Source organism: Myotis brandtii, unplaced genomic scaffold (assembly GCF_000412655.1).
Source record: "Myotis brandtii unplaced genomic scaffold, ASM41265v1 scaffold123, whole genome shotgun sequence".
NCBI lineage: Eukaryota > Metazoa > Chordata > Mammalia > Chiroptera > Vespertilionidae > Myotis > Myotis brandtii.
Genome location: NW_005354291.1, coordinates 7,969,655 through 7,986,276, shown reverse-complemented (window position 1 = coordinate 7,986,276; position 16,622 = coordinate 7,969,655). Strand labels below are relative to the sequence as shown.

The window sequence follows — 16,622 nt, the reverse complement described above, 5'->3', positions numbered from 1 at the left end:
TGGTATCTTCTCTGTGTCTCAGTATCTTTAACTAGATAGGTATGTAAAAAGGTGACAGGGCCACTTGGAGGTATGTCAATCATGACATCAGGATGCTATTGATCTGTGAAATCTCAGTTATGTGTACTATCATAAAATTAAGCAAATTGTAATCTTAGAGTGACATCTATATGGTTTCATTTTCTTGAATATATTCTAACATCACAGGAAAATATTTTTACTTTCTTACTTTACTTCTTGATTTTTCTATTTTATTTTTATTAACAAATTATACTCAATATTGATGATGGAAAAGCTGATCACTGAAATGAATTCATTAAGATAAGTGGCAGTGAGGATGATGATAAAGCAAAAATGAAAAATTTAAATAGTATGATGGAGAAAATGACATATTCCATCCCATATTGCAAGATTTTAGCACAGAAATAGTAAACAGTATGAAGACAGAAAGCTAAATTAAATATTTACTCTGTATCTTGAAGATTATTTATCTTTGTTTCCTAACTTGACTTATTAAATTAATATAATCATAATGACCCAATGCAGAGAGGAACTGCTCATTAGTATTTGAGCCTGATTTCCTTGGTTGCACTACATTACAAGGCCAACGCTTCTTCATTGTTTCAGCCAATTTGAGATTAATCTACACGGCCTTCTGACAGCAAACTTGGCTGAAAAAACACTTTAAAATATTTGTAGAAATAAACAAAACTGAGGTATTTTGACAGGGAATATATTACTTTTAATATTTAGACACAATCTGGCTAATAAGGATGTTATGATCTTTTTTTTCTGTACAGTTTTATTATAACCTGTTACCTCAATTTGAAAATTATACAATCAACATTTGCAAGTTTAAAGAATAAACTGAAACTCATAGTGGGAGCTACCAAACTAAATCTCATTGTTTGGAGCCATTCACCTTTTATTTAAAGATTCTCTACTAAAGAATATTGCCACTCATTGAAATTAATATATTTTTGCTGTATTCTGGTATTTCCAATATCTAAGTGGTTTAATTCGTCCCTCTCGGCAGCCACAGTTGACCACTGGAAGAATAAAATGGGAGAATACACAATATCACACCTACATAATGAAATGCAGCTGTGATTTATGTGTGGAAGCCATCGGATAGTTGTGAAACACTGCCCACATGCCATCTATTTTAGGCTGTGCTGTTCAGACTTTCCATAACAGAATTTGCATGATATGAAAATGTTAACAGATCTTTTCCCCACAGATTTTGAATAGATCTCTTTCTTTGTATTGCTATTTCTGTTTTTAAATAAACAGTTCTCTAATTTATTTCCTGATTTCAAGAATCATCTTCCACGGCAGTCATCTTGACACTGCTGTAAAATGTTGTTGATCCATATTTTCATCATTAATTCTCATTAGTCAGAACAGAATCAGCTCTTTATTCAGTACTAAACTCTTTCTGTGAATTCATTTTAGTTGTGCTTTAGAAAAACATGCCCAAATTTTAAAACAACAACATACTAAATGAATAGGCCGCTTTGTTCAGTATGTCAAGACAATAATGGAGGATGATAAAAAAGAGTATTTCCTCACCAAAGAACTACTATAACCCTAAAAGCAAATCCAAGATACAGTTTCAAAGTGGAAAATGATTAAGAAAAAGAAGACGAAGAAGAAGCACTACACCTAGTTTAGGAAAAAAGGTGAGGGGATTAAGAAGCACAAATTATTAGTTGAAAATAGTCATGGGGATGTAGAGTACAGCATAGGGAATTTTTTAAAAAAAAGGAGGCACTGTACCTGTTGTAAATCCAGTGTAATGGTCACATAATGGTATTCAATTCCATTCTTAATACTGGGACTCTGCCACCAAGTGTTCTTTCCATCAATAGCATTTGTAATTGGGTGTCTCTCTATTGAATCAGCAGCAGCGTGTGAAAGGAGGAGAAAAGATCATATAAAAAATGTATAGCTCTTTCTTTAAAGAAAAAAGTAAAAACTAAGTTCAAACATCCTCATGTGACTATCAAACATTAAAATGATATAAAGAGAGAAAGATTCATATATCTTCAACAGAATTTATTTACCATCAACTTTTTCATAGCACTCTACAAAGCAGTGTGAAATGGCTACATTCTGAGGCTATAAAATAAGAAGCTGGCCATCAATTCAAATGGGCAAATTTAATAATAACTACAGAAGTTAAGTGTAAACATATAATATTGAAATCTAATTGATGTGTCAGTCCTTCAAAGAAACAAAACCTCCACTGTTTGAAGTGGCTCTAGTATGCCATCAACTTTGTTAACAGAAACACAAAATTCTGAACAGTGGCTTAAAGGTACTTGAAGATTTGTCCTTCTGACACATTCATTACTGAGACTCGTGCAATCCAATATGTGTCTGGTTTTAATATAAAAGGCTGTCAAATCCATATTATGCGGTTCTTCACTTGCCAACTTTCCACTACTATTTAAGAGTATAATGAAAGATCCTCCAAACCTCCCAGGCAGCTTTGGCCTGTCCCCATGATTCCAACTCAGTGGAGAAGTGCACACAATAAAAGCAAGCAGGAAGCGGACTGCACACGAAACTACATCCTGCCAACAAACCACGGATTTCCCTGGCCTTTACTCAGATATATGAGGACAGGATCTATTGTGAGAATAAAAGGGAGACTGAGGATAGACAATGAATCAAAGGTGTGGACAATCATTGATTGTCCCTTACCCACAGTCTGCTCTGACAAGTCCCTCCTCCTTACAGATTCCTCATCTCCTCCCACTGAGCTCTGCATCTTACCACAGCCGCCATTGCCTTGGCTGCCAAAGCCCTCCTTCCATTTGGGTTCTCCATCATTGGTCCTTGTCTGAACTCGTCCCTCCTCCTTACAGATTCCTCATCTCCTCCCACTGAGCTCCGCATCTTACCACAGCCACCATTGCCTCTGGGCGGCCAAAGCCCTCCTTCCATTTGGGTTCTCCATCATCGGTCCTTGTCTGAACTGTGGGCCTCTTATTTCCCACAAGGTCTGTTCCTTTTCTCCTCCTCTAAAGAGGCCCAGCTTGTGCACAGGTCAGACTGGCAGGAGTGGAGATTGTGGGATGTTCCTGTTTCTATCTGCAGGGCTTAATTAAAGGTACTTAACGTCCCAATCTCTCCCTTAGAAGTCAGCCTATTTTCCCATAGAAACGTAAATGAACTGGGGGTTAGCTTCCTTGCTGCTCTTCTGTTCTTTATGAATGAAAGATGCCTTGGGTTTCAGCCTTGAGAACTTTTATGACACTAATTCTCTGCGAAGATGTTTCAAATGAATGGCCTAACAATAACCTTTTAGATCAGAACACATTTGGGGGTTTTTTTTTTTTTTTGGTAAATTCAAGAAAGACTTCATAAAAGGAACAAACCGTATCACTATGAGGAACAACCTTGGACTCTGGGTGTGCCTACAGTAATCCCACCAGGTGCTCCAATGACAACGTGATGAAAAAGCACCCAGGTTGGCATATGAAGAGCTGGAGAATAAGAAGTGAGACAGTCCACCTGGTTCCACCATTCTGTACTTAACTGGCCATGAACAAGTCACCTAAACTCTGTGTGTCATACCTGCAGTAGGAATAACAAAAACCCACTCATAGCAGTGCCTCCCACATTCTTAATTTTCAGGGGGAAAAAAGAATTAAAAAATGTGTGAGAGAAAGATTTGTGGAATTGGCACAGGAGTTCAAGCTCTTTATTTTTCAAAAGCAACAAAAGATCTTGTCCACTTTACTATCATTTAATATAACACCACTATTGTTTCATAAAATAAAGGACATTTAAAAGCAACAAAAGATTTTTTTAAAACCATAATATCAAAATAAAGGATAGTTTTTAAGGTATTCCTTTTTTTTCATGAAAAATTTAGAATTTTGTTCTCATTTCCTCATTTTGCCATTGACTAGTAAAAATATCTTGGATGGGAACTCTCAACTTACAGGGTTACCTGAGAAAAATGACAACTATTGATATAAACATTACTATGCATATATATAAAATTAATTATATAGCTGTTCAAAATGTACACTCTTCTGAATTTTAATTGGAGACAAATTGCATTTAACAAAATATTTTAACATAAAAATCAAGCCAAATGAAGTCCTCAATGCAATAGAAGTGTAATAGTAAAATTATCTTCAAAAGAAAGAAATATTAAAAACTGAATATTCAGTAAATATGCATTTTCAGATTATGAACACTTTTATTACATAATAATTTTATTAATGTAATCTGCTAAAACCTGTTTAACTGAAAACCAAGACTTATGTATTTGAGTTACTTTTGTTAATATGAGTTATAGGGCAGGACAAAAATAATTAATTTTTATTGGTAAATTATTTAATTCAACTAAATAGCTATATGGACTTTGTATCAGGTCTTTTTACATTAGCAATCCACTGAGATGAGGCATCCAATCTCATTAATGAAAATTAAATTTGCTATATATACTGAATAATTAACGCTAGTTAACTTGTTCTGCTGAAGCTAAAGAAGGTGTCAGTTCTTTATTATGACAACAAATACCAGAGCATAACTAAATAGCAAATAAATGCCCTTGGTGGTGTGAGTGGGTGATGTAATTGGCCCATAGGAATCAGAATTCATAAATGAATTATTACTGGCATTTCTAAAGAAAAATAAATAACACAACAAACATTTCCTCAACATCCTCTTGAATCTTCTTTACAGACTGTGGGTTTAATGTGTGATAGAAAAACACCCACACAAAACCACATTTCCAAATCAAATTCATGGCTTTTAAGTAATTGTGAGAGGAGCTGTCTAATTGGAAATTTTGATATCTTCCACTTCAGGTCAAATTGATATGCGACTTATTCACCAAAAAAAAGGAAGTCTGGGGGTTGAATTAATAATTAACCATAATCCCCATTATGAAAGTTTAATCATAATTTATTTGCAAAAACCGATTAATTGTTGGCATACTTCCCTTCTTTAAAAGAGATGGAAACATAATATTCTTAACAGGAATAGCTACACAAGTCAATCCAAAGCTAACAGCATCTAAAATTTGGTGAGGAAATTGTTAATAAAGTAAACCTTTCCAATCTTTCTTTTTAATTGGGAAACACAATCTATTAATAGTAGAAAGTTCAAGTTTCCTCTCCTTTGTATGGTGATTAAGTATAGGCTTCCAGATTTATTCTAGCTGTTCACTGAATTTGTGAAATTTTATCATCTGTTGCTACAACTTTTACTAAAATATATTCATGTGAGTTATTGCTAGATTTTTATTCTGGTGGGGTATTCTTTCTAAATGTCCACTTCTAAAACAGGATTTTAAAATGTAATGAAGCTAGGAATTTAAAATTAATTGCACAAAGTAAATCTAGACTGTGATAAGTTTAAAAAGCACTACAAATCAATTAAAATGGAAAATACAAAACATACCTCATCTGTACCTGCTTTACTGAAGCAGTTTATTTGCTTCTTTGTCCCAATGTGAAAATATGGAGTAGATTGCCTAACTATGGATGCCTTCCATTGAGACAAAGAGACCTTGAATCTGGAACTTGAAGAGGGAAGTAAAAGTTGCTCTTGGACTAAATTTAGTGAATGCATCTCATTCATTTTTCAACCAAGTTTCCACTCAGTTTTTCCTCCAGCCTCATCTTTGCACTCTTCTTATAACCTGTCTCTTATGATTGACAACATTTCCTTCTCTTCCTCCTTTTCTGGAATGCCTTTCTCTCGTATAGCAAGTCATTCAGCTTTTAAGTCTAACCACCTTCTTAGAACTTTCTCTTGTTCCTTCAGTTCTCACTGATGCTTTCCTTCTCAAAATCCACGTCATTTATAATATGTGCCACAGACATAGTCCTGAGTTTACTGTTTTGAACATTTGTCTAATTGCTTTCTTTAGCTAAGCCTTATTTACCCTAGCATTATACTTTTAGGCAGGAACTATAAATACAGTTATTCATATGGAAAATAATACAGTAATCAATAAATAATACAAGAATAAACTCTGTTTTGCATTCTCACAACTATAAACCTACTTTTACCCCACCCTGTATGTGGATTTATATTTCAATACATACATACAGACACACACATATACACACATATATATGCATCCATACAGACACACACATTATTTTACATACTATAACTCTAACCCTTCCTCTCTTCCTAGCCCCTCCTAAACACACATTTATATACTCCCAACACCATCCCACCATTCCCCCCAAAACATTTCCATGCCTCCAGGCTTTCTCACATTATTTATGAAATCATCAAGGCCACCAGTTCCTAAACTCATGGCAGTTTCTCCCCACCTTCATCATTTTCCCTAATGAACCTAAAGCTAATAGTCCATCAGTTGATTTGTTTTTTTGGTCCTTTCTTCAATTTTCTTGCTTTTGATGTTTTTCCATGGCTCAAGTTAGATCCTTTGCTCTCATCATGCTATACAGGAATAGCAAGCAGATGGGGTGTGTTCCATCACTTCCACCCTGCACCCTCCCATAACAGTCTACACCACAGAACAGAACCAGAGTCATTAAAAAGCAAGGAAGGTTCTGGTGGTTGCCATCTTTGGTTTCTTTACTATTTTTTTAACATTCCTTCATATACTAATACTAGTATAAGACCAGCAATTGTAATCACAAAAGTCCCAATTTTCCAGATATACTGTTTTTAGCATCTCTAAATTAGTAACAGACAGGGGACTAGCATTCCTTCTTTTAACCAGCTGCAAGAAAGAATGCTCAATGCCTCCCAACTTTCTTTTGATATAAAAATGTAAGTTGTGAGAGAAAGCTTTTTTCATTTTATAAGTTTTACAACTTAAAACAAAAAGAGAAGGAACACTAAGCAAATTTAAAAGTAATATAACTGTGAAGTTTAATCCCATTATAACTCACCTCATTGACATTAAGTATTCACTTTATTAACCTCCCCAATATATATATTTAATGATTTCCCAATGCACATTTCTAAATCAGCCTTCATCTCACACCATTTTCCCCTTCTCCATAAAAAATGCTTTACTCTTTAAACTAAATTACTTACAGTTCTCTGACTATATCATGCTCTTTTATAGCTGCAAGATTTATGTTTGCTTTTTCTTTTATAAAACGTTTCTCTTTTTCATCTTACTAACTTTAGTTTTTCAGTACACGGGTCACTTTCTCCCAGGAATCTCTAGATCAGCGGTTCTCAACCTGTGGGTCACGACCATCGGAAAACACATATAGCATATCAGATATTTACATTACGATTCATAACAGTAGCAAAATTACAGTTATGAAGTAGCAACAAAAAAAATTTTATGGTCGGGGGTCACCACAACATGAGGAACTGTATTAAAGGGTCGCGGCATTAGGAAGGTTGAGAACCACACTGCTCTAGATGCTCCCTTAACACTTGATTTACTTTTCCATTTCCCCTCTGTTCTCCTCGAAACCTCTTAAATCAAGGGCTATGTATGACTTAATATTATGTTTCAGTAAAATGTATCGCTAATGGCAGGTGTTCAGATGCTGGCCGAATAAATACATGAATGAGTCTGAGATATCAGAGCTGTTCCTAGAGGCCACTCAGGTGGCTTTGCATGGCACCTGTCCTTACAACACACTTCACCTTCATTATCTGCTTCCTGCCGCTGCACCAGACTCATCTCTTCTCTGCCCTCTAACACTCTCAGTTCTAGACATTCCTAACTACTTGCAGTTCCCAGAGCAAGTGAGGTTTTCTGCCTTACTCTGATTGATCTTCCTGGCATTCCTTCTTCTCTTCCCTCTCTCTCCCTTTTACCTGCTCAGCCCAATCTTGGATCTCAGCTTAGATATCACTTTATCTGACAAGCCTTCATTTACACCAAGACTGAATTTGTGACTATCCCTCTCTCCCTCAGGGCCCTATGCTCATTCTTTCATTTGTATCTACCACACTATCTAGTAATGGTCCGCTTTTGCCCATGTCTTCATTCGTTGAAGCCAGGGATCACACCTTAATCCTATTGGATTCCCACCACAGCACATAAGTGACCAATGAATGACTAAAGTCTAAATTAGCAACCACATCCTTGGATATGATTTTGGAGGTGGTAAACCTAATGCCTGCCACAGGTCTTCAGCTAGAAAACCCTGGTCAAGCACTGTTCCTGGTTCAGCTAAGGAAATCAAATGTTTGTCAAGTGATGGAGAAAGGCTATGAAAAAGCTGACAGTGGAAAGGAAGTTCTAGAAATTTGGGAGACCACAAGCCCTTTAACTTTTAAACTTCTCCTCAAAATCTCTCAATTATAGATACTGCCCATTGCCAAATGCAACGTTAAAATACGTACGATTTGGATTGCTGCTGTTTTGATTGCAGATTCGACACTGGGGGTCCCTGACGGGCTGCCCAGGCACATGCTCTACCAATTTGCAATACATTTCAGGTCCTTTTTCTCCACATGTTGCATTTGTGGTGATGTAGGCATTAGACGCAAGATTCAAGACGGCAGGAAATAAACCTGAAAGAGATGGACAAATGAAGGTGTGTGGACCAGAAACAATATGATATGGTTTTGCTGCATTTTAAAATAAAATGAAGATAGGACATTTTTCAGATAGAAATCAATCAAAAAGAAATTATCAGTGATAAATACCTGACTTAAGTACAATACAAATAACATGTGTTTTCAAATGAACATTTTTCTTTGTGCATCTTTAATATGGAATTTAAAGCAATCTTCTTAATTTATTAACCTCTAATACTTAATTAGAAAGTACTGCCTCTAACACACACTCTTTAAAAAGCTTTTGTTCCTATTATTGGCAAAAATCTCATTGAATAATCCATCTTCCATTTAAGCTATTATCTAGTATAGCGATTTTCATAGTGTGCCACAAGAATTTTTAAAGCATGAATTGCCTGACTATTTAGTTAGGGACACTGACCTCTTTTCCCTTAGATTGTAAAATGCACACACACACACACACACACACACACACACATATATACAATGACAACAGCCAACACAACAGTAGCCATTTGATGTGAATACCCTGTGTAGAACCACAAATATATAGGTCATGTAATAGAGTTGCATCATATTGGTCATGTTGCATAATAAGTTTCTGTCTGATTGGATAATTCTTGGCACCAGAAATCCTTATTACAAGTATAGGCACCTAATTTTTTAAAAAGCCACGTTGAGCAAAAAGAGAAGGTAATTGCTATTATTATTATTTTGTAAATCAATCAAAATTATGCCTATTTATTTATTTTTAATGTTTTTTTCCTTATTCATTAAGGTATTACATATGTGTCCTTATCTCCCCATTGCCCCTGCACCCCCTCCCCCACTCATGCCCTCACCCCCCTGGTGTCTGTGGCCATTGGCTAGGCTTATATGCATGCATACAAGTCCTTTGGTTGATCTCTCCTCCTATGCCTATTATTTTTGTCAGATCAGAACAAAAAATACATATTTTTGGTATGCTGCAGAATCTTAGTAATGAGTTAATGTGTGTCATGAGATGAAAATGGTTGAAAGTGCTGATCTAATAGTAAACTGTAACCACATGTAAAGATTTTATACAACTATGCATCTGTTTTTCATGGTCAATTTTTATGCTCCAATTATCATTTAATGTAAATGGTTACTGTAACTTCTTTATATCCAGACTGGGGGAAATAGAGAATGATTAAAGATTTTGGAAAACCATTCTTTACTGCCTCTGTACTACATAGCATTATTATACAGCAATATCTTACCAGAAACAAGCAATCATCGTCGTCCATGATTACACCAGAAATCATTTTTAGATAAAATGAAAGTGTTTGGCTTCCTTAGAAACCACCTCAGAGCCCCATTTCAGTTCAGGGCTGGGAGGCCTTTCATTCCATATGAGAAGCCGACTCAGGCCCTTTATTTTCTGTGAATTACTGTCAATTCTGCTTCCTACATGTCTAGTATTTGTATTTGACAGACCTCTTTTCAATAGTAAAGTCACTCATCATAAATCACTCTTTAACTGAAAGACTCATCTTGGAGCATTTGAGAGTACAGATCATTTGACCCAAGTTATGTAAGGAACATGCTAACCCTTTAGGAAGTTTCTGTTCTCTACACGTGCCAAGTAGGTCCATATCAGTTCAACCTCTGACAAAAGAGCCCTTACTGACTAAATCTCATGTCCTGATGTTTTACTGAGAAACCTAGAGTTTTGAATTCATAAAGTGTTTTCTATGTTATCTTCAAAACTTAGCACATGCTGGGTACAGAGTAACCACTCAATCCTATATAATAAAAGGGTAATATGCAAATCGACCGAAAGCAGAACGACCTGTTGCTATGATGCACTCTGACTACCAGGGTCAGACGCTCAACGCAGGAGCTGCCCCCTGTTGGTCAGTGTGCTCCCACAGGGAGAGCACCTCTCAGTGCAGCAGCAGTGGCGGGAGCCTCTCCTGCGTTTGTGGCAGTGCTAAGGATGTCCGACTGTGCTACGCTGTCAGTCAGACATCTCCTGAGGGCTTCCAGACTGCGAGAAAGAACAAGCCGGGCTGAGGGACCCCCTCGAGTGCACAAATCTTGTGCACAAGGCCTCTAGTATATTTATAAAATAAATGAATTATAAATACTGGCCTCATAAATGTTTTTCTGCATCTTCTGAATAATAATCATATTAAAAATAACAATAATGATCAGCCAGTATGGCTCAGTGGTTGAGTGTCAACCTATGAACCAAGAGGACATGGATCGATTCCATCAGGGCACATGGTTGGGTTCATGCTGGATCTACAGCTGGGGCATTCAGGAGGCAGCCAATCAATGTTCTCTCTCTTCTCATCATTGATGTTTCTATCTCTCCCTTTCCTTTCATCTCTGAAATAAATAAAAATATATTTTAAAAAATAACAATAACAGTAACAGTATCCAGCATTAATGAATGTTTATAAAGTTCCAGACACTATTCTGTCAGGGACTGTTCTAACACTCTACATCTGCACGAACTAATTTGCTAGACACAATGCATATATGAGATACACACTACTATAACTGCTATTTTGTTAAAAAGTTCAGCAGCTTGCCAAGATGACAACTAGCAAGCAGCAGAGCTATGATTTAAGCCCAAGTAATCTGGCTCCAGAGTCTATCTTCTGAATCATTACACTACATGGTTTCTACCATATGAAACAGATGTATATCTATGCCACTTTGTGGTCATGGCTACCCTTAGAATTTCATTGAAAGAAACAATAGTATAGCAAATAGCCCTGGCCAGGAGCATTGTCCCTTACGCCAAAAATGTTGCAGGTTCGATTTCCGATCAGAGCACATACCTAGGTTGCAGATTCTATCTCCTGTTGGGAGGCAACTGATTAATGTTTCTCTTTTACATCGATGCTTCTCTCTCTCTCTCTCTCTCTTTCACTTTTCCCTCTTTCTCTCAAATCAAGAAAAACGTATCTTTGGGTGAGGATTAAAAAATAGTACAGCAAATAAAAATTATTTTAACTAATTATTAATTATTAGTTATTATTATTAGTTATAACTAATTATTAGAATCTCTATTGCAATCACTTTCAAAACTTTTAGAGAGGTAAGTGAATTCATATGACCAGGCAACACCTCAGTTCTCATCCCAGTCCTTCTTAGGGTCTCCCAAAAAGCAGCTTCCCAGTAATCTTCTCTCTCTTCTTTGATCTCCCCATACTCACAGGTCTCTAAAATCCCTCTCATCCCCCACCCCATCCCAACAGCCCTCCTGACTTTTACTTTTCTCCAGCTAAATGTTACTTGAGATTTCCAATTTTTCTTTGTTTTCCAGGAGTTCAGAACTTACTTTTTTTTACTTAAATGCAGTCACTATACAATTCATTCTTCCTGATAAATTTGTCTCTCCAGGCCCCCAGATCATCTTTATGCTCCAACCCCATTTCAATGAGACAGTCTGTTGATGTGATATGTCAGCTAATATAATTATTGTCAGGAAAATATTAGCCATTCATGAAACTGTTATTGTTTATTTTATGAGGAAATGTAGAGTGTTTATAAAGGTACAGAATGCCCTAACCGGTTTGGCTCAGTGGATAGAGCGTCGGCCTGTGGACTCAAGGGTCCCAGGTTCAATTCCGGTCAAGGGCATGTACCTTGGTTGCGGGCACATCCCCAGTGGGGGGTGTGCAGGAGGCAGCTGATCGATGTTTCTCTATCATCGATGTTTCTAACTCTCTATCCCTCTCCCTTCCTCTCTGTAAAAAAATCAATAAAATATAAAAAAGAAAGATTTTAAAGGTACAGAATACACAAAGATTATTTAGCTTTTAAAAAAAAAGTTTTATCTGTGTATACAAGGCTATTGGAAACAACTTCAATTGTATAAAGTTTGTCAGGTGATAAATTTAAAAATAATTTGATCGTTCCCAGAGTGATATATAACATATCTCTCTACCTCAGATATTTTATTCTCTAGGCTGGGAAATGACATATGATTAAATAAATAAGGTTTGTCTATATGTCTTTCTCTTTTATAATATATCACAATTTTGCATTTAACTGTACAATTATTCATCAAATATGTGTTGAACATATACTATGCCAGATACCATAAAAGATTTGGGAATAAAAATATCATTAAGACAGGCTTATTGGATCTTGAGCTGAAACTTGAAGAAGAAAAATAGAAGTTTATTTGTCAGAGAAATGGGAAAACAAAAAAGCAAACATACCAGGGAAAGGGGATAGCATATGAGTATAGACTTTATTCTGAGATCATACATGCCTGTTGAGTGACAGAGTACTTGAATTTGTAATTGTTCTTGCCTCTTAGATTAGGTGAGTGTAAATATATATATACAATATATATATATATTCACATACTATAGATATACATCTATATGGAGATAGAGAGATAGAGATGGATATAGATATAGATACATATGATTATACAGAGTATACATAATGGTATGTATATATATATATATACACCATTATGTATATATAATGTTAGTAATTTGTGTTACTGGGATTTATTCTAGGTTTATAAAATTTTAATATGTAGTGTAAAAAGACATAGGTAGTGAGAAGAAAGATATATGCTGGGAATCCTGTTTTTAAAAGGCCAAAACTTTAGCTCATGTCTTGCTGGCATGTGGAATCAGTGTAGGTAGTTCAGCCTCTTCAAACAAAGCAAACTTCCTTACACAAACACTGTTTCAGGCAGGAGCCAACATCTCTCACCCTGTGCCAGGACATTGTCAGTTTTGCTCTATGATCTTTGTCTCCCCGCTCACCTCTGACTAGTCCTGACCTTGGCCCTGACCTTGGGTTCTGTTTTGTAGGTGTGGGTAAGAGCCTCTGTGCCCTGCTTTGATGCAGGCCTGTTGGCTCTGATGTGAATTGAACAAGCCTGTACTTCCTTAGATCTGAGTAATCATGGGAGGGGACAAAAAGGAGGAAATAAATGGCTGGTGAAAATTATCTTATTTTATATTGTATGTTCCACAAATATAGAGTTGATTGACATCCTGATATCCCCACAGAACTAAATAAATAAAATGTGAGCAAGGTGACAGAGTTATAAAAGAATTACAGGTATGGAAGTAACATTGATTCAAAGCTATTTCTTATTCATTAAATAATATGGTGTAATCCCAAAGTAACCCCACGGGGCAGGTTTTATTACTCCCATTTTACAAATGAAGAAAGCGCAACTCAGAGAAGATAAACAAAATGCATAAAGTTATGAATTAGATTGACAACTAAAATCTGAGCTCTGCTTTTTAACTCAGGTTTATTCTTAGTAGGCATGAAGAGGTGCCAAAACTTAGTCCTCAGTGAAGCTTACCAGTTTAAATATTTCATAAAAGAAATACTCACTCCCCATCCCTTTGTTGCTTTATTGAGTTCTTTACTCATAAACTAAAAACATTACTGATATTTACTTTTTGGGGTCTTTCCATTGATTTGTTTCTGTTATGCTTATTGATCATGTATTTAAAAATAACCTTTTCTTAATTTAATTGCCTTGCTTGGTGATCAGAAAACAGTTGCCTATTGAAATTTCATCAGCTATTTTGCTGTTTATTTTTAAAAATCAGTAACATGTATTGGTCAGGGAAGGTCCCCAATTAGGTGTTAATGACCAATTTGAAGAGTTAGTCAATATCTGAATTTTTATTGACTCTTCAGCAGGGTATATTATTGATTGCAGCCCATTTTCATTATATGTTAGATCTATTAGGCTGTGCCTATTTAATCCCTTTCAAAAGCAGCAGAGCAATATTTATTGCCATATGCAATATGGGTTATTTGGTTAAGATTATAAAAACATTACAAGTGTAAAAGAGCTACAAATAGCTGGCGAACCTTTATAGAGTATTGATTTACAGCCTCTTAATTCAACTTGAGGTCATGTAATGATAATGACATAAAAGTCAGTCATCATTATCCATACAATTATAATTGACTTGTTTCCCCCTGAATAGTACCTTGACTAAATAAACTGTTGGATTTGTGGCTTAAAGAACAAAGTCTGAAGAAAACATAAATAATATTTATTTTCCATGTTATACATTTTTATTAAAGATCAAAATATGTACACCATGTAGATAATAATATATTTGTTTCTGTGATATGTATATATTTAGTAAATAGACAATCTACAAAAAGGCTGTCTATATAATGTAAAAAATGAAAATTTTGCTACAATATGGAAAACAATTAGAAAATTCACCCATTTTTATTGTTTTTATTTGGATGTCTTTATTCTATAAATGAAATTCATGCACGAGGCAGAGGGCATTCCTTAGCCCAGCCTGCACCCTCTCGCAGTCCAGGAGCCCTTGCTCCTTACCACCCACCTGCTCGCTGCTCTTACTGCTCGTGAGCCCAGCTTCTGGCTGAGTGGCACTCCCCCTGTGAGAGCGCACTGACCACCAGGGGGCAGCTTCTGCGTTGAGCATCTGGCCCCTGGTGGTCAGTGCGCATCATAGCAACCGGTCGTTCTGGTCCTTCCGCCATAACGGTCGTTTAGGCTTTTATTACATAGATAAGCTTGCTCAAATACTGTAGTATATTTATACAAGTTTTCGTGATTACAATGATCTGCATTTTCAAAACCCCACAAATCTGACAAATGACAGGAGCATTTTTAAACCTGCATGTGAAGGTTCTACTTTTAATAATTGTGGAGTAGCTTTTATTGAACCAAGCCTCTCACTGATAACAGCTATAAAATATTAACAAAATATATTTGTTAAAACCCCAAATATCTGAAGACATTGGAGACCAACTCAAAGAAGATAAGCCAGAAGGGATGTGTATGCTTAGAAGAATGAAGATATTGGAAGTGCTCCAGACTGCATCATGCAAAGTGGCTAAAAACTCAAATAGAATACCACAGTTTTAGTTTTTTTTAAAAAAAACTGTCTTGAAGAACCAGAATACAGAACTAAGAGCAACCACAGCTGCTATAAAGTGAGGAAACAATACTGGGAGAAACCAAGCCACAGAAAGAGAGCCTCAAAATATATGTACAAACTCTTCCCAAATCCCTCACTGATGCCAGACCTACATATGCCCTAGGCCAGTGGTTCTCAACCTTCTGGCCCTTTAAATACAGTTCCTCATGTTGTGACCCAACCATAAAATTATTTTCATTGCTACTTCATAACTGTAATGTTGCTACTGTTATGAATCATAATGTAAATATCTGATATGCAGGATGGTCTTAGGTGATCCCTGTGAAAGGGTCATTCGACCGCCAAAGAGGTCGCGACCCACAGGTTGAGAACCGCTGCGCCTAGACAGATTCCAAGTACCCAAGTTGGTGATAAAACAGAGATCATGGTTATTGTATTCCACAGGAAAGACAATAGTTTGGAGTTGGAATTCAGATAAGTTAATCAACTGATGTAACACAAAAATGAAAGATAGGTAACTATTTTTCAGAAGAACATAACAGAATCCCAAGTTTCTACAATATATCATTCACAACATCCATAATGCAATAGAAAAAAATACTATACATACAAAAGAAACAATAAAATGCCACCCATATTTAGGAGAGAGGCAGTGAATAGAGACCAACATTAATATAACCCAGATTTTGGAACTAGCACAGAAATATTTTAAGCAGCTTTTATAACTATGATCTAGGATAACTCAAAATATATTTATAATAAAAAGACAAATAGGAAATCTCAACAGAGGACTACAAACTACAAAAAAAGTACTGCATGTGATTAGTAGAAAATTGGAGTTAACGGATGTGTAAATAACCATGAATATAAATCAATCAACTTTTCTTCTAAGTTCTCTAAATACATATTAATGTTTAACAAAAAATATGTATAACATCGCTTTGGTGGTGGGAGCAATGTATTCTGATTTAATACATACGGCAATTGTAACAAAGGAAAGGATGGTGGAGATATCATATATATTTACCTATATATTTACAAGGTTCTTATGGTTTAGATTAAGTGGTACAATATTGAAAAGAGTGACAACATCAATGCTTAAGAGTTTGTGGAGCAAATAAAACTCTACTTCATTGTTCTTAAGTGTGTAAATTAATATAACCACTTTAGAAAACAGGCGTTTTTAGATAAATTTAAACTGAGACCTACCTCAGGACCCCAAAA

The 16,622-nt window shown here is 35.8% G+C and overlaps 1 protein-coding gene across 4 annotated transcripts in view; it reads right to left on the bottom strand.

Annotated features, from left to right (window-relative positions):
• The window catches only part of LAMA2 (laminin, alpha 2), a 476,871-nt gene that overhangs the window by 353,452 nt on the left and 106,797 nt on the right, over nt 1-16,622 (bottom strand). For all 4 annotated transcript variants that reach the window (XM_014533789.1, XM_005858976.2, XM_014533790.1 and 1 more), the window contains exons 2-3: nt 8,326-8,496; nt 1,780-1,892 (exon numbers count right to left, since the gene is read on the bottom strand). In XM_014533789.1, coding sequence (XP_014389275.1) covers nt 1,780-1,892; nt 8,326-8,496 — 284 coding nt within the window. The remainder of the gene's footprint in view (nt 1-1,779; nt 1,893-8,325; nt 8,497-16,622) is intronic.